Source organism: Artemia sp. Qi Xiang Cuo, chromosome 5, assembly GCF_049724085.1.
Source record: "Artemia sp. Qi Xiang Cuo chromosome 5, ASM4972408v1, whole genome shotgun sequence".
Taxonomy (NCBI): Eukaryota; Metazoa; Arthropoda; class Branchiopoda; order Anostraca; family Artemiidae; genus Artemia; species Artemia sp. Qi Xiang Cuo.
In genome coordinates this window covers 55,799,210-55,818,696 of record NC_142798.1, presented here as the reverse complement: position 1 = coordinate 55,818,696, position 19,487 = coordinate 55,799,210, and the positions used below count along the sequence as shown (strand labels likewise).

Below are 19,487 nucleotides of genomic sequence, written 5' to 3'. Positions count from 1 at the left end.
TCATATAAAAAAATAGACTCTAAAAAAGTATAAAAAGATGGGGGGATGGGCCCGAAACGTTGGAGGGGGGGCTCCTTGGAGCCTTGGGGAGAGGGGACCTTGGAGGTTGAGGTCCTTGGTGGCTAGGGTCATTGGTGGTTGCGGTCCTTGATCATCAAATCCACAATCGTCTCACTAATCCCATATTGTGTAATTGTTAATTCTAAGACATGTAAAAAAAAGTTGAAATAAAATTATCATGTCAAAAAAATAAACTTCAAAAAAGTATAAAAAAATGGGGGGATGGGCCCAAAACGTCGGAGGGGGGGCTCCTTGGAGCCTTGGGGAGAGGGGACCTTAAAGGTTGAGGTCCTTGGTGGCTAGGGTCATTGGTGGTTGCGGTCCTTGATGTTCAAATCCATAATCGTCTCACTAATCCCATATTGTGTGCTTGTTCATTCTAAGACATGTAAAAAAAGTTGAAATGTAATTATAATGTTAAAAAACAAAATTTAAATAAGTACAAGAAATGGGGAGATGGGCCCCAAAAATTGGAGGGGGGCATCTTGGTGGTTTTCGGAGAGGGGACCTTGGAGGTTGAGGTCCTTGGTGGCTAGGGTCGTTGATGGTTGCGGTCCAAGATGTTCAAATCCATAATCATGTCACTAATCCCATATTGTTCACTTGTTCATTCTTAGACATGTAAAAAAAAATTGAAATAAAATTACCATGTTAAAAAGAAAACTTCAAAAATTATAAAAAATGGGGGGGGGGGGTTGGGGGTGGGCTCCAAAAAGCTGGAGGGGGGCTCCTTGGAAGCTGAGGAGAGGGGACCTTGGAGGTTGACGTCCTTGGTGGCTAGGGTCATTGGTGGTTGCGGTCCTTGATGTTCAAATCAACAATCGTCTCACTAGTTGATTTCTAAGGATTTCTAAGGATTGTTCTGAATTTCTTTATTAAAATTCCTTTCTTGGTATTTACATCTTTATTGGTATAAAATTTTTATATTGACAACACTGCTTAAATGGTACTTGTTCAATATACAGAGCACGGTCGGGAAGTACAGCTATGTCAATTTACATGGCCATCTTGACACTAATGACTCTATTACTTTAAGCTGTTTAGCATACTCCTTTCCCAAAAACAATATTTTATATTACCCGCATCCCATATTGTGTACATGTCTATTATAGCGACCACATAGTTTCCCCCCAAATAGTTCCCCTAAAATGTCAATTGATCTCTGACGTTTCCTTTTGCTCTGGCAGCTGTGTACAGATACATTTTAAATTCCTATGAAGCCTATTGATTTTTCTGACACGAATTCTTACACAATAAGTTCAAGGTAATTCATGTTTGTATTAATTACACATCATCCCTTAACCTCGAAGCGTAAACAAACTGTGATATAACAGTTACGTAAATTAATTGCTGAAATTTCCTGGGAGTCTGGTGATGTCACCTTGTTTTCCCAGTATTTCTAACTGTTAATTGGCCTAGAAAGAGGCATCTGATCTTGTATAGTTAGTATTGTAGCCCTCTGATTGGCTGTAATCTTGTATAGTTAGTATTGTAGCTCTCTGATTGCCTGTAATCTTGCATAGTTAAGGTTGGCACCCCTCCCTACTATCTAGGCTCTAGAACTGATCTGACTTTATATAGAATAGTCAAGACCCTTTTACAAGAAATTATTACTCTATAGAAATTTATTTCACAAGTAATACTTAACTTTGCAATTAAAGCTACGAAATCCCTTGTTGCTCCTTTTTCGCCCTTTTCATGATCATTGGCTTTGGCAGCAATTGTACTGATGAATCCGATATGGTCCTTCACGCTGCGTATATTAAAAGTAATCTTCATGAGTTTCAGAATATCTGCCTCGTTTATTCCAATGGATTTCAAATTTGTCCCACTGAAATCCGTAATCCGATTAATGTGCGTCAAAAGTTACATTTATGCTGTTTTAATGAAGACATTGTCTGTAATGGTCTTAAAAGATCGGTCAATGTAGCAAAAGTTCGGTGTGAAGAAATCTATGATTTGTTCCAAAAGAGCTTGAAAAAATCCAACAAAATTATTATAAGTAGTACTGGCCACTGTTGTGGCACTAATGTGAGTACCATTACCTGTCTTCTTACCATTATCTGCCTTCTTAGTAGTAGTACATGCCTTCTAACCGGAGACAATTTGAGACAATCTGTCTTTTCATACTGTGTCTTTTTAAAGATATTTGATTTTTAAAGCAAATTCAATTATTTTTGCAATTACCAGCCTTCGGGCCCGGCACTTGACACGCTTCTATATATGAATTTTCATTGTCGCTTGTCTTCCAACCGCAGACAATTTGCTGTCTTTTCATTTTCAAAGATATTTGGTTATTCAAGCAATTCCGGTTTCTAACAATGATATTTACTAATCTTAAAACTTGTGGTTTTCTTATTTAATGTTTTTGAATTGTTATAACCCCCTGTTAAAATATATACAAATATTTTTGCAACTACCAGTTTTTTACTCTTTACGCAATTTAATGTTTTTTAAGACTGGGTCTTTTCAGAGATATTTGACTATTAAAGCAAATCCGATTTATAACAAAGATTTCTACTAAGCTTCAAACTTTTGGTTTTTTTATTATGGTTAGTGAATTGTTGTAATCCCTTGTTAATGTATATACAAACCTTTTTTCCAATCACCAGTTTTTTACTCCATAATCAATTTAATATCTTTTCATACTGCATCTTTTCAAAAGGTAAGGTAAAGGTAAAGAAAAAGGTAAAGAAAACGGCATTGGACTTTACAGTCCCTACCGGCGGTGCTGATCTCCGTTTCTTGGTCCTTCAGCCAGGAAGTGCACTTGGGGGTTGGGGGCCAACCACCATGTGCTTTCGCACATCCTTCCTTCTTACCTTCCCAGATATCTCCCGGTACCCATTTAAACCTGGGTGGACTCTGGCTGAGGCTACAGAGTCACGCCACTGACTCCCGTCCCAAGCCAAATAATTGGATACACAACAATATGTACTAGGCGCCAAACTTTTGGTTTTCTTTTTTAAGCGAATGTGGTACGATAGAGACTTGCCCTATCGCGTCCATTATAAACGTTTTTATTTTGTTTGGTCAAACTATTTAGAATTATGTTGGCGGCATTGAAATAACTTGTAGAACTTAGATAAAAAATTTAAATAAACGAGAGAAAACTAAAAGCCGACACCAAATTTCCCAGATATCTTAGAAAAGCCATTTAATTTCTTTCGATTTGTGCCTGATATAGAGATATTCAGTTTTGATAAGGATTACATCATTAGGAAGTATGAATTCTGTTTTTTCTGCCCCAATAGAAAACTACGCCCCTGGTATTTTTCAAACTTACCATCCATTTGAAATTTTTATATATTTATGGTTCCCTGTGTATAACATTTCGTTGATTTGATAAAAATACCAGCTCAATCAAAATTCCTTCTCTTGTAAATTTTTTTCTTCCGTCGAGATGTGATGCATTCGTCAAAAAAATGTGCCCTCACTCATTCGTTAGCAAATTTCAACTTTTGTCACTTGTCAACCACCAAATTCTTGATTGATCTTGATAACTAAGCCCCTTGGAGAGGTCCTTGGTCCTTCGGCAAATTTACCGACAAGAGAACCTGAAAATGTAGCAATAGATAACCACATCCCCTTAAGGTTTTTAAATTGTTGTAATCCCTTGTCAAAATGTATTTTTTTAATTACCAGTTCTTGCTCTTTGAGCAATTCAATGTAAACTTCTCCATGCATAAAAGTCTTCTATATTTCCACACAAGTGTGATGACGTTATTGCAACACTGACGTACATAAAAATTACGTTACCAACATAGATATCTTTTCTTCCAAAATTAAGGCTCTTAACGAATTTTCTCAAAATTCTGACCCCTCTAGATCGTTTTTGTAGGTCAGAATATCATGAGATGCAAATTTTCCGAAAAAATATGGAGCCGTTTACCAGAAAAATAAATACACACACATTATTTTTAACTTGTAAAGATAGTATGTACTATGTTTACAAACGAACAATAATTGTATATGTATATCTGTATATTTTCTTGAAGACAGCTCTGTGTTTTTTCGGGAAAATTGGCATCCGGGGATATTTTGGCCTAAAATAAACGATCTAGATAGGTCAGAAGTACACCCCGGTGCCGCGCCGGCGGATCGACCGAACGCCACCGACGAGAAGCCCGGTCGACCGCTGCCGAAGTATCGCTAAGCTACCGGCTCACCGTGGGGGCGCCACCGCCGGCAGAGGCGGCGGCGTTCGGCTGACTTTAAATTAATTTTGCGCAATTCTCTATTGGAGGCAATTATTAACTCCATATTCTTTATATGGATATGAATGGAGCTCGTCCGGAATGATGCAGATCATGTCTGCTGACCACGTACCTCTGGATACGGCGTTTCCCCTAACTAAACACTCCGATCAGGGTGGCCTCAACCTCATGAGGTGGTTGGAGCCCTCCCCAGGATTCTCAGTATCCAGGTAAATCCTGACTCTAATTGGAATCCAGGCCTAGGGTCGGTTGGGCTTGCAACCCTCCACCCGAGACCCATTGCAACAAATAGCATAGCAACTGCCTCGGATGCCCGGCCTTCTTTTATCCCATCACGACCCTTGCTTGCCCCTGGACTGAGAAATGACCAGTGTTTGAATCTTCTTGACCAAGGTGGCCTCCGAATTGCCAACTGGAATGTATTGACATTAAATTTTCCCCAAGCTAAGACGCTTCTGGCGATGGAACTGAAGCGATTCCACATCTCTATTGCTGAAATAACAGAGACCCACCTAGTCGGGAATGGAAATGATCCCATAGGTGAGGGATACCACCTTTTCTGGTCTGGCCAGACAACCACCAGAAGAAATGGAGTCGGACTAGTTCTTGATGAAAAATCCAAGAAGTGTCTACTGTCATTCACTCCCGTCTCGGATAGAATCGCTAATGCTCGGCTCAATCACAAGCAAGGAAAAATGACGGTCCTTGTTTATTATGCCCCGACAAACGGAGCTGACACCGAAACAAAGGACACTTTCTAGTCTGCCTTGACGAATGAATTGTCTAAGATATCCCCGCACGATCTTGTCATTCTCATGGGTGACCTCAATGCAACTGTGAGCGACAACCACAACTTATGGCGACAAGTCATTAGACCAGTTACTCCTGATTCCCTAAATGACAATGGTCTAAGGCCTCTACAGCTCTGCAGCATGCACAATCTAGTGATTACGAATACCATGTTTGCAAGGAAGGACATTCACAAATATACATGGTACAGCAACGATGGCCATACCAAAAAAATGATCGACGACATCATCGTGTCACAGAGATGGAGGTCTTCGATCAGTAACTGTAGGACGTATAGGGCAGCTGAGATTGGCAACACTGACCATCGCCTCGTCGTTGCTAACATGCGACTAAGGCTCAAAGCCCAGCGCTCAGAACCAAGACCAGTCAAGATCGATGTATCTCGCCTCTGCGATCAGAAGATACGGTCGAAATATGCCATTGATGTCTCGAACCGTTTAAACGCACTCCCTCCATTTCAAAGTTGTGAAAACGCATGGCTATCGTTAAAAAAAAAGTGTCCTGGAATCAGTGACAGCAAATGTTGGACGGAAAAAGCGTGCTAATAAAGCGTGGATTCAGTCAGATACGCTGGACGTCATAGAGCAGAGACACAAGGCGAGATTACTCGGTGACATGCTAAGCTATAGAAGCCTGAATGGTGTCCGCATCAAACTGATACAGTGAGACAAAAAGCTGTTTATGGAAAGGACAGCACATGAGCTAGAGGGTGCAGCCAAGAAAGGTGACGTTGGCAGTCTCTATAAGCATCTTCGTGATCTAACAGGCGACATAGCCCCCTCGGTGGCATCTGCTGTTTCTGTGAATGACCAGCCGCTCAGTGACGAAGCTGCCCAGGTCAGTCGATGGAAAGACCACTTCTCGGGCCTCCTCAATGCCGAAGCCGTAGCGCAGACTGATTAGGAACTCATCAGCCTAGCCGCCAGCATCCAGGAACTGCTGACAAGTGACACAGAAGCTCCTTTCACGTCATCAGAAATCTACGCAGAAGTAAAACGTTTGAAGGACAACAAAGCGGCAGGTGTATGTGGAATATCTGCTGAGCTCCTGAAGTATGCCGGATCGGCGATGCTACTTTGGCTCCATATGCTCTTTTGTGTGGTTTGACGCACAGAATGGATCGTGAAGGACTGGCAAGCTGGTATAATCCTGCCCTTTTGGAAGAGATAGGGGAGCAAGAGCATCTGTTCGAACTACAGAGGCGTAACGCTACTTTCAGTGCCTGGAAAGCTCTTTGCTATGACCCTGCTGGATAGATGCACGAGTATCCTCAGAAGAAAGAGGAGAGTCCAGCAGCCAGGGCTTATGCCCAGGAGATCCACTGTCGAACAAATCTTTACCATGCACCAGTTAATGGAGAAGACGAAGGAATTCAGGAGGAAAGCATATCTAGCCTTTGTTGACTTCAAGGCTGCGTTTGACTCGGTAGATCACAACTCGCTCTGGCTGATACTTCGATCAACTGGTCTACCAGAAAAATACTGCAAGTTGTTTGAAAACCTGTACAAAGAGACCGTGGGTTGCGTCCAAGTGAACGGCAAACGGAGCACGACATTCGGCATCAAAACCGGTGTACGACAAGGGTGTGCCACCGCCCCGGAACTGTTCAATTGCGTGATAGACCATGTCATGACACGAACAACCAATCGCCTGTACTTTGGTCTGCAGTTTGGAAATCGCCTTCTGACGGACGCTGATTTCACCGATGATATTGGTCTCGTTGGTGACTCGATCGACCAGTTGACTGACGCTCTGGAAGTCCTGCAGGAAGAGGCAGCAAAAGTGGGGCTGAAAATAAACTGGCTTAAGACGAAGATAATGGCAATTTAGCCCCCAAGCCCAGTCTGGCCCCCTGAGAACATAATTGTTTGCGGAGTTCCTGTTGAAGTTGTAAAGAACTTCACTTATCTTGGCTCCGTGCTGTCTAATGACGGCTCTACAGAGGAAGAGGTGTGCAGCAGAGTTTCAAAAGCCTCTTCTATCGTCGGAATGCTCAACAATCTCTGGAGAATGCCGCATATATCTAGGCGCACGAAGATGCGAAATTATAATGCATCCATAAGCTCGGTCCTCCTCAAAGCAGCTTAAACCTGGCCTCTGAAACCAACAATCCTCAGCATGATAGACGTTTGCCAGACGAAACAGCTCCGTCAGATTGCGGGACTTCGATGGGGCGATTTTGTAAGCAACGCAAGGTTGCTCGCACTCACCTCCCAAGTGCCATTCTCCGTCCAAATAGCGCACTGTACTCTCAGATGGTTCGGACACCTTCTACGTATGCCGATGAGAACCCCAGCCCGAATAGTCTACGATTTTGACGTCAGAGGGCATGTCACAGAAATCCCATGTTTATTTTCCTATCTGACCGTTTAAAGCCGAGGGTGCGTCGTGACGTCAGAGGGCTGCCACGGAAATCCCTTGTTTATTTCCCTATCTGACCGTTTAAAGCGTAATGGGATGTCGTGACGTCAGAGGGCTGTCGTGGAAATCCCATGCTAATTTCCCTATCTGACCATGAATCATATCCAAACCAACAACCATATTCAAACCACTCATAAAAGCAACTCGTATCTGAACCAACCATCATATCCAAACACCTCGTAAAAGCCACTCAAATCAAAACCAACAATCCTATACAAACCAACAATCATATCCAAACCGACAATCATATCCAAACCACTCATAAGAGCCATTCATATCCAAACCAATAATCATATCCAAACCACTCATAATAGCCACTAATATCCAAACCAAAAATCATATCCAAACCACTCATAATAGCCACTCATATCCAAACCAACAATCATATCAAAACCACCTATAATAGGCCGTTATATCCAAACCACCAATCATGTCCAAACCAACAGTCATATCCAAACCATTCAAAATAGCCACTCATATTCAAACCAACAGTCATATCCAAACCAACAATCATATCGAAACCAATCAGAAAAGCCACTTATATCCAAACCAACAATCATATACAAACCAATAATTACATCCAAACCACTCATATCCAAACCAATAATCAAGTCCAAACCAACAATCATATCAAAACCAACAATCATGTCCAAACCAATAATCATATCCAAAGCAATAAGCATATCCAAACCATGAATCATATCCAAACCAATAATCATATCCAAACCAACAATCATATCCGAACCAACAATCATATCCAACCAATTAAAAAAAAGCCACCCGTATCCAAACCAACAATCATTTCCAAACCACTCATAAAACACACTAATATCTAAAGCAACAATCATATCCAAACCAAAAATCATATCAAAACCAACAATCGTATCCAAATCAACAATCATATCCAAACCACTCATAATAGCTACTCATACCCAAACCAATAATCATATCCAAACCAAGAATTATATCCAAACCACTCATATCCAAACCAATAATCATATCCAAACCCAAAATCACATCTGAACCACGGAATCTTGCCAGGGCTAGCGTGACGTAACAGGGCTGGCACAGGAAAAGGGATAAGACTGTCACATATATCCTACGGGAAAAGGGAGGGCATTTCTTTGAATAGATTGACCCTTCACTACTAAAAACAAAGAAAGAATACAAATCTTGGTTATGTAACGCAAGGCCCAACAGTTGGGAGGCTTTATATAATAAAATGACTTGGAATCGAGTTATTAATAACAGTAAGTTGGGGGAGTAACCCCAGAGCTGGGGGAGTGACCCCAGCTCAGCTAGGATTAAACCTTATGAATTTTATCTGCCATTGTATCCACATATTTTCCATATTTGTCCAGTTTATTCGGAATCATTTTTCTAATTTATTCATTAATAATTACTAATTACTAAATATTTATTTGTCAAGATAGAGTTCTTTTGATAAGTTTGGGTGAGTTATACTGGGGAAGATCAGAGTCTCTTGATTGTGATTCCCCATTATCGTTGAACCAACTGCAGTTATAAAACAGTTCGTGGGAAAGAACTGTAAGTAAGAAGCGACCCGGCTCAATAGTAACCAAAACTCTAAAACACGGAGTTTTGTCTTAGATATATAAAAAAGTGAATTTTTATGCTGATTCCAAATATGTAAGTTTCATTAAATTTAGTCTTACACATCAAAGGTTACAAGCCTGAGAAAATGTGCCTGATTTTCGAAAAAAGGGAGAAAAACCTCTTAAAAGTGATAGAACCTTAATGAAAATCACACCATCAGATTCAGCGTATCAAAGAACCCTACTTTAGAGGTTTGAAGCTCCAATCTGAAAAAAGTGGAATTTTGTATTTTTTGCCAGAAGAAAGATGCGTGTTTATTTGTCTTTGTTTTGTTTTCTTGTTTTTTCAGGGGTGATCGTATCAACCGAGTGGTCCTAGAATATCGTGAAAGGGCTCATTCAAACGGAAATTAAGAGTTGTGGTGCCCTTTATAAGTGACCATAAAATAGGAGGGCAACTAGGCCCCCTGCCACGCCCCTTTTTTCTCAAAATGGTCAAACAATATTTTGCAGCCATTTTGTTTAGCATAGTTCAAAGGCCAAAAAACTTCGCCTTTGGAGATATCATGATCCCTCACACCCCGCTGGGAAAAGTTTTCAAGTTCCAAATTTTGACCATTGTTTACGTATAGTAGTTGTTATAGGGAAGTATGGATACAGTTTTCGGGGGGGGGGGATGAATTTTCTGCTGGTGAGATTTTCCACGGAGATAAGTTTCACGGGAAGGGAAATTTTTAGGGTGTAAATTATTCAGGGAAAATTTTAAACGAGGGGAATTTGCTAGAATTCCTATATTTCTATGTCTTGTCTTGTTAAGAGTAGTTATCCAGGGTAAATTTTCACCAGGATTGAATTGTCTAGAGAATAAATCCGTGGGGAGGAGGGATTTATCCGTCGAGATGTAGCAAGAGATGTCGAGATATAACGCCCTTTGCTTTAGCTGACCGGATTGGTATTGTCGCAGTTGATTGTAGAGATTGTTGATTCTCACCCAATGCTAATTTAATTTCTTTCATCCCTGACAGGCTTCCCAGTGTTCCAGGTGTTCTATTATTTCTTCAGTATTAAAAACCAGTAAAGTGGGTTAAAATAGAATTTTGTTTTTCGCTCGAAACGTTCAAAGCATTTCTTTTCTTTCTTTATTCTTTAGTTCTTTGACCTCACTAGGACCTGAAAGGTCAATTTTCTTCCAGTGGGAAAGCGCTCCAAGCAACACGACTAAAATCCCATTCCCATTTTCTGTCTTAGGGAAATACTTTCAAGAAATAACACATTCTCGTAACGTCACAAGACACACCTATGTCTATTCAATGACACATCTGGCGGGATTCCAAGCTCACATCGGTTTTCTCCTGGCAGGTGTAACATCAATGATGCAAAACGCAATAAGGGAATATTTATTTTTAGACAAAATAGGTCTAAATGTATTTCTGGCGATTAAGACGAAGGGATGCTTAAATTGTGCAAACACCTTGATCGTGCTAAACAATAAATTTTGAAAACACAGACAGTGTAAATAAAAGTTTTATTCGTTCAAACAAATTTACGACAATATTAAAAACACAGAAAAAACAGTTAAAAAACACACAAAAAATGAAACGTGAAAAAACGTTTACTGTAGTATATGCAAAAAGAACCGTGTATTATAAAATGTCGTGTGTCAGTAGTAATCAATGTTATACGTTGCGTACGGCACTGGGACCATGTTATTTGCCTACGGCACGTTCCCTGGCAGCTTTCCAAGACAGATTACCAGACTAGTTATTGGGCAGTGTATAATGTGGTCAAGCATGTTTTGAGAGTTTGGTCGTAATAATACAATTTAAGCAAACAGGTTTTTTTCTGTTTTTGTTGTCAATTGCACAATGAATGTACGTCATGAGTTCACGTATACATTCTTAAGAAACTGGTACATTTAAAAAGGGGTAATGAGATTTGCGAATTGGAGTGTAGGATTCCCGAAATTGATCCTATTAGGGATTTACTTGAAATAAAAAAAATTAACAAGAAATGGCTGAAAAGTGTTTTGGGGGAGATGGGGTGATTGTATACTGTTTAATACACATGTGATGTTTGAACAGTGTTGTCAAATTAAAATAGTTTAACGTTCCCTTCGTCCTCCTCTTTCTGTGGGCAGGGGGGGGGAGGCAATTTTAGTGGGGAAACAAAAAATGATCCTAAACGAAAAAAAACGAGATCTGCCTGAAGGGCATGGCGATGAGGCCCTGCGGTCCCCACATACTGAGGGCAGGGGAGGGGGAGTCAATTTTGGAGGGAAAATCAAAATACTCAGAATCGAAAATAAATGGGATCTGCCTCAAGGGCAAGGCTCAGAGACCCTTCGTTCCCCCATATCTGAGGGCCGGGGAGGGGGGGGGTAAATTTTGGAGGGAAAATAAAAAATGCTCAGAATCGAAAATAAAGCGTGATCTGCCTCAAGGGCAAGGCTCAGAGACCCCTCCTTCCTCCATTTCTGAGGGCAGTGGAGGGGGGGGTCAATTTTGGAGGGAAAATAAAAAATGATCAGAATCGAAAATAACAGAGATCTGCCTCAAGGGCAGGGCTCAGAGGTCCGTCGTTCCCACATGTCTGAGGGCAGGGGTGGGGGGTCAATTTTTGAGGGACACTCAAAAATACTCAAATTCGAAAATAAATGTTATCTGCCTCAAGGGGAAGGCTCAGAGACCCTTCGTTCCCCAATTTCTGAGGGCAGGGGAGGGAGGGTAAATTTTGGAGGGGAAACAAAAATGCTCAGAATCGAAGATAATTTCCATTCATCTTAGTTTTTAACGGTGCTCCTTATTTCTAGTTGAAAATGATTATTTTTTAATTTAATTGGGAATGAAAAGTCAAACTCTAACATAAAGAACAAGGTATTTTGGAGGGGGTATCTGATGAAATAAATTAGGTCGTATGATCAATTTAATTTATTTTTTTAATTAAATAGTTTTTCAGTAAGGACACTCGATATTCTAAAAGTGTCTGATTAAAACTTTTACCTTGAGCATCGATGTTGTTAGCAGAATTTCAAAAAAGGATGGTTTATGAGGGCTGGCGTATCTGATGAAATAATTTAGTTCGTATGATCAATTTAATTTATTTTTTAATTCATTAGTTTTTCAGTAAGGACACTCGATATCCTAAAATTGTTTGATTAATAAATTTAACTTGATGATAGTTGTTTTTAGCATTATTTCAAAAAAAGATCGTTTATGAGGGCTGGCGTGTCTGATGAAATAATTTAGGTCGTATGATCAATTTAATTTATTTTTTAATTCAGTAGTTTTTCAGTAAGGACACTCGATATCCTAAAAGTATTTGATTCAAACTTTTACCTTGAGCATCTATGCTGTTAGCAGAATTTCAAAAAAGGATCGTTTATGAGTGCTGGCGTATCTGATGAAATAATTTAGGTCGTATGATCAATTTAATTTATTTTTTAATTCAGTAGTTTTTCAGTAAGAACACTCGATATCCTAAAAGTGTTTGATTCAAACTTTTACCTTGAGCATCGATGTTGTTAGCAGAATTTCAAAAAGGATCGTTTATGAGGGCTGGCGTATCTGATGAAATAATTTAGGTCGTATGATCAATTTAATTCATTTTTTAATTCAGTAGTTTTTTTCAGTAAGGACACTCGATATCCTAAAAGTGTTTAATTCCAACTTTTACCTTGAGAATCGATGTTGTTGGGTCCCAGTCCACCAGCCTGAATGGTGGAAATCCACTAGCTCAGTATTGGGGTCTTAGTCCACCAGCCTGAATGGTGGAAATCCACTAGCTCAGTATTGGGGTCTTAGTCCACCAGCCTGAATGGTGGAAATTCTCTAGCTCAAAATTGGGGTCTCAGTCGACCAGCCTGAATGGTTGAAATTCACTAGCTCAGAATTGGGGTCTTAGTCCACCAGCCTGAATTGTTGAAATTCACTAGCTCAGAATTGGGGTCTTAGTCAGTGTTCAGATTGGAGCGTTGGGGTCCGACTATCTGGGCTTTATATGTCAAGGTCTGAATGCTAAGCAATGGACATGAGCTTGATTGGGACCCCATTGTGAAAATGGAAAACAAAAAACAAAAATATATTGTTGGTATGTGTGTAGAGCATGGCATGGTTTCCGCTAGGGCAACAGTCTAACCGTTGACGGTTTTAGGTATCCGTGAATAAGTTCTAAGGCTAGAGTGGAAGTTGGGACAAATTTTTGGAGGTGCCCACCTCACCTGCCCAGAGTCTCAGGCAAGTGACCCTAAATTTGAAAAAGTGGAAATTGGCTCAGATTTTCTAAACTGAGCTGAGACAATGAATAGATACTATTGGGAAAGTGATTGGAGACGCTGGGCATCCGTGAACAAGTGCTAAATTGAGAGAGGAATTGGGGACAATATTTGGGGGCACCCACCCGCCCAGAGTCTCCGGCAGCTGATCCAAAAATTTAAAAAACACACAGAGACGACAGACACAAAGATACTAATCACGCACAGAGAGGACAAACACACAGAAACAACACATAGAGACGACACATGCACAGATACTATACACACACACACACAGAGTCAACACACACAGAGAGACGAGATACACACACAGAAATGACAAACACACATAGAGACGACACACACAAAGAGACGTCACACACACACAGATACGAAACACACAGAGACGCGACACACACATAGAGACAACACACACACACAGAGACAACATCCACACAGAGACGACACACACAGAGACGACACACTCAAAGTGACGACTTACACATAGAGACGACACACACACAGAGACGACACACACACAGAGACGACACACATAGAGAGACGACACACACACAGAGACGACACACTCAAAGAGACGACTAACACATAGAGACGACACACACACAGAGACGACAAACACACAGAGACGACACACATACAGAGACGACACGCACAAAGGGACGACAAACACACAGAGACAACACACACACACAGATACGAAACACACAAAGAGACGACACAGGCACAGAGAGGACAAACACACAGAAATGACATACACACACAGAGACGACACACACAAAGACACAACACAGACATAGAGATGACAGACACACAGATACAAAACACCCACAGAGACGACACATGCACAGAGACGACGAACATACACAGAGTCCACTCACACACAGAGAGGACGAACACACAGAGACGACAGACACAAAGAGACGAATCACACACAGAGAGGACAAACACACAGAAATGACATATTGAGACGACACACGCACAGAGACGATACACACACAGAGTCAACACACACAGAGAGACGAGACACACACACAGAAACTACAAACACACATAGAGACGACACGCACACAGAGACGACACACACAAAGATACGAAACACACACACAGATACGACACACACATAGAGACGACACACACAGAGAGAAAACACACACGCAGAGACGACACCCACACAGAGACGACACACACACAGAGACGACACACTCAAAGTGACGACTAACACATAGAGACGACACACACACAGAGATGACAAACACACAGAGACGACACACATAGAGAGACGACACACACACAGAGACGACACACTCAAAGTGACGACTTACACATAGAGAAGACACACACACAGAGACGACAAACACACAGAGACAACAAACACACACAGAGACTAAACACAGAAAGAGACGACACACACACAGAGAGGACAAACACACAGAAACGACATACACACACAAAGACGACACACACATAGAGACAACACAGACATAGAGATGACAGACACACAGATACGAAACACCCATAGAGACGACACATGCACAGAGACGAAACACACACACAGAGTCCACTCACACACAGAGAGAACAAACACACAGAGACGACAGACACAAAGAGACGAATCACACACAGAGAGGACAAACACACAGAAACGACACATAGAGACGACACATGCACAGAGACGATACACACACACAGACTCAACACACACAGAGAGACAAGACACACACACACAGAAATGACAAACACACATAGAGACGACACACACAAAGAGACGTCACACACAAACAGATACGAAACACACATAGAGACGACACACACATAGAGACAACACACACACAGCGACAACATCTACACAGAGACGACACATACACACACAGAGACGACACACACACAGAGACGACACACTCAAAGTGTCGACTTACACATAGAGACGACACACACACAGAGACGACAAGCACACAGAAACGACACACACACACACACACAGAGACGACACAAACAGAGAGACAACACAGACACAGAGACGACACAAACACATAGACGACAACACATAGAGAGACGACACTCACACAGAGACGACAAACACACAGACACCAAACACACACAGATACTAAACACACACAGAGACGACACATGCACAGAGACGACACACACACACAGAGTCCACTCACACACAGAGAGGACACACACACAGAGACGACAGACACAAAGAGACGACTCACACACAGAGAGGACAAACACACAGAAACGACACATAGAGACGACACATGCACAGAGACGATACACACACACAGAGTCAACACACACAGAGAGACGAGACATGGCGTATATGATGAAATAATTTAGGTCGTATGATCAATTTAATTTTTTTTTTTTAAGAAAGTAGTTTTTTTTAGTAAGGACACTCAAGAAAACACGCACACAGAGAGAACACACACACACAGATACGAAACACACACAGAGACGACACACACACAGAGACGACATACTCAAAGTGACGAATTACACATAGAGACGACATACTCAAAGTGACGACTTACACATAGAGACGACAGACACACACACACACACACATACACAGAGACGACAAACACACAGAGACGAGACACATAGAGAGACGAAATACACACACAGAGAGACTACAAACACACATAGACAACACACACACAAAGAGACGACACACACACACACAGATACGAAACACACAAAGAGACTTAATTCAGTAGTTTTTTTTCAGTAAGGACACTCGATATCCTAAAAGTGTTTGATTCAAACTTTTACCTTGAGAATCGATGTTGTTGGGTCCCAGTCCACCAGCCTGAATGGTAGAACTCCACTAGCTCAATAGTGGGGTATGAGTCCACCAGCCAGAATGGTTGAAATCCACTAGCTCAAAATTGGGGTCTGAGTCGACCAGCCTGAATGGTGAAAATTCACTAGCTCAGAATTGGGGTCTTAGTCCACCAGCCTGAATGGTAGAAATTCACTAGCTCAGAATTGGGGTCTTAGCCCACCAGCCTGAATGGTTGAAATTCACTAGCTCAGAATTGGGGTCTTAGTCAGTGTTCAGATTAGAGGGTTGGGGTCCGACTATCTGGGCTTTATTTGTCAAGGTCTGAATGCTAAGCGATGGATATGAGCTCGATTTGGACCCCATTGTGAAAATGGAAAACAAAAAACAAAAATATATTGTTGGTATGTGTGTGTAGAGCATGGCATGGTTACCGCTAGGGCAACAGTCTAACCGTTGACGGTTTTAGGTATCCGTGAATAAGTTATAAGGCGAGAGTGGAAGTTGGGACAAATTTCTGGAGGTGCCCACCTCACCTGCCCAGAGTCTCAGGCAAGTGACCCTAAATTTGAAAAAGTGGAAATTGTCTCAGATTTTCTAAACTGAGCTGAGACAATGAATAGATACTATTGGGAAAGTGATTGGAGACGCTGGGCATCCGTGAACAAGTGCTAAATTGAGAGAGGAATTTGGGACAATATTTGGGAGTGCCCACCCGCCCAGAGTCTCCGGCAGGTGACCCAAAAATTTAAAAAACACACATAGACGACAGACACAAAGAGACGAATCACACACAGAGAGGACAAACACACAGAAACGACACATAGAGACGACACAAGCACAGAGACGATACACACAAACACCGAGTCAACACACACAGAGAGACGAGACACACAAACAGAAAAGACAAACACACATAGAGACGACACAAACAAAGAGACGACACACACACACAGATATGAAACACCCATAGAGACGACACACACATAGAGTCAACACACACACACACAGAGACAACATCCAAACAGAGACAACACACACACAGAGAGACGACACACTCAAAGTGACGACTTACACATAGAGACGACACACACACATAGACGACAAACACACAGAGACGACACACATAGAGAGAGGACACACACATAGAGACGACACACTCAAAGTAACTTCTTACACACAGAGACGACAAACACACAGAGACGACAAACACACAGAGACGACAAACAAACAAAGACGACAGACTCATAGAGACGACACGCACAGAGGGACGAAATACCCACAGAGACAACACACACACAGATATGAAATACACAAAGAGACGACACACTCACAGAGAGTACAAACACACAGAGACAACACACACATACAGAGACGACACACACAAAGAGACAACACCTACAGACAGAGGACAGACACAGAGAAACCAAAAACCCACAGAGACGATACATTCACAGAGACGACACATACACACAGAGTCAACTCACACACAGAGAGGACAAACACACAGAGACGACAGACACAAAGAGACGAATCACACACAGAGAGGACAAACACACAGAAACGACACAAAGAGACTACACATGCACAGAGACGATACACACACACAGAGTCAACACACACAGAGAGACGAGACACAGACACAGAAATGACAAACACACATAGAGACAACACACACAAAGAGACGTCACACACACACAGATACAAAACACAAATAGAGAAGACACACACATAGAGACAACACACACACAGAGACAACATCCACACAGAGACGACACACACACACACAGAGACGACACACTCAAAGTGACGACTTACACATAGAGACGACAAGCACACAGAAACGACACACGCACACACACACACACACACAGAGACGACACACACATAGAGACAAACCAGACAGAGAGACGACACGCACACAGAGACGACAACACATAGAGAGACGACACGCACACAGAGACGACACACACACAGAGACAACACACACACACACACAGATACGAAATACCCACAGAGACGACACATGCACAGAGACGACACACACACACACATAGTCCACTCACACACAGAGAGGACAAACACACAGAGACGACAGACACAAAGAGACGAATCACACACAGAGAGGCCAAACACACAGAAACGACAAATAGAGACTACACGTGCACAGAGACGATACACACAAACACAGTGTCAACACACAAAGAGAGACGAGACATGGCGTATCTGATGAAATAATTTAGGTCGTATGATCAATTAAATTTTTTTTTTTTAATACAGTAGTTTTTTTTTATTAAGGACACTCAAGACAACACGCACACAGAGAGAACACACACACACAGTTACGAAACACACAGAGACGACACACACACAGAGACGACATACTCAAAGTGACGACTTACACATAGAGACGACTTAAACATAGATGCCGCCCTCCGGCACGCCGGAGGGGGGCATTCCTGTCGACTTTTGGAGGGTGTTTCCCCATTTTTCGATAATCAGGCAATTTTCTCAAGCTCTTTTCTCAAGCTCATAGCTTTTGACTGACAACAGTAACATCAAAACTTAAACGGTCAGAAACTCCGTGCGTGTGTGGTCTCTTTGTGTGTTTCGTATCTGTGTGTGTGTGTGTGTGTCGTCTCTTTGTGTGTGTGTGTTGTCTCTGTGTGTTTGTCGTCTCTCTGTGTGTGTATAGTCTCTCTATGTGTCTCGTCTCTTTGTGTTTGTCGTCTCTGTGTGTGTGTGTGTGTGTGTCGTCTCTATGTGTAAGTCGTGACTTTGAGTATGTCGTCTCTGTGTGTGTGTCGTCTCTGTGTGTGTTTATTATGTGTGTGTGTGTGTGTTCTCTCTGTGTGCGTGTTGTCTTGAGTGTCCTTACTAAAAAAAAACTACTGTATTAAAAAAAAAATTAGATTCATCATACGACCTAAATTATTTCATCAGATACGCCATGTCTCGTCTCTCTGTGTGTGTTGACTCTGTGTTTGTGTGTATCGTCTCTGTGCACGTGTCGTCTCTATGTGTCGTTTCTGTGTGTTTGTCCTCTCTGTGTGTGATTCGTCTCTTTGTGTCTGTCGTCTCTGTGTGTTTGTCCTCTCTGTGTGTGAGTGGACTCTGTGTGTGTGTCGTCTCTGTGCATGTGTCGTCTCTGTGGGTGTTTATTATCTTTGTGTGTGTTGACTCTGTGTGTTTGTCGTCTCTGTGTTCGTGTCGTCTCTCTATGTGTTGTCATCTCTGTGTGTGTGTCGTGTCTGTGTGTGTGTTGTCTCTCTGTGTGTGTGTCTCTTTGTGTGTGTGTGAGTGTGTCGTGTCTGTGTTATTTTAGTCTCTGTGTGTTTTTAGTATCTTTGTGTTAGTCGTCATTGTGT

The 19,487-nt window shown here is 41.8% G+C and overlaps 2 protein-coding genes across 2 annotated transcripts in view; one reads left to right on the top strand and one right to left on the bottom strand.

Moving 5' to 3' along the window:
* The window catches only part of LOC148952292 (sodium channel protein Nach-like), a 312,845-nt gene that overhangs the window by 214,883 nt on the left and 78,475 nt on the right, over positions 1–19,487 (bottom strand). The gene's annotated exons all lie outside the window — the stretch shown is intronic.
* Positions 5,093–5,632, top strand: LOC148952295 (protein CFDP2-like). Its single transcript, XM_089089170.1, has one exon. It carries the CDS (start codon positions 5,093–5,095, stop codon positions 5,630–5,632), a length of 540 nt encoding a protein of 179 aa, XP_088945296.1.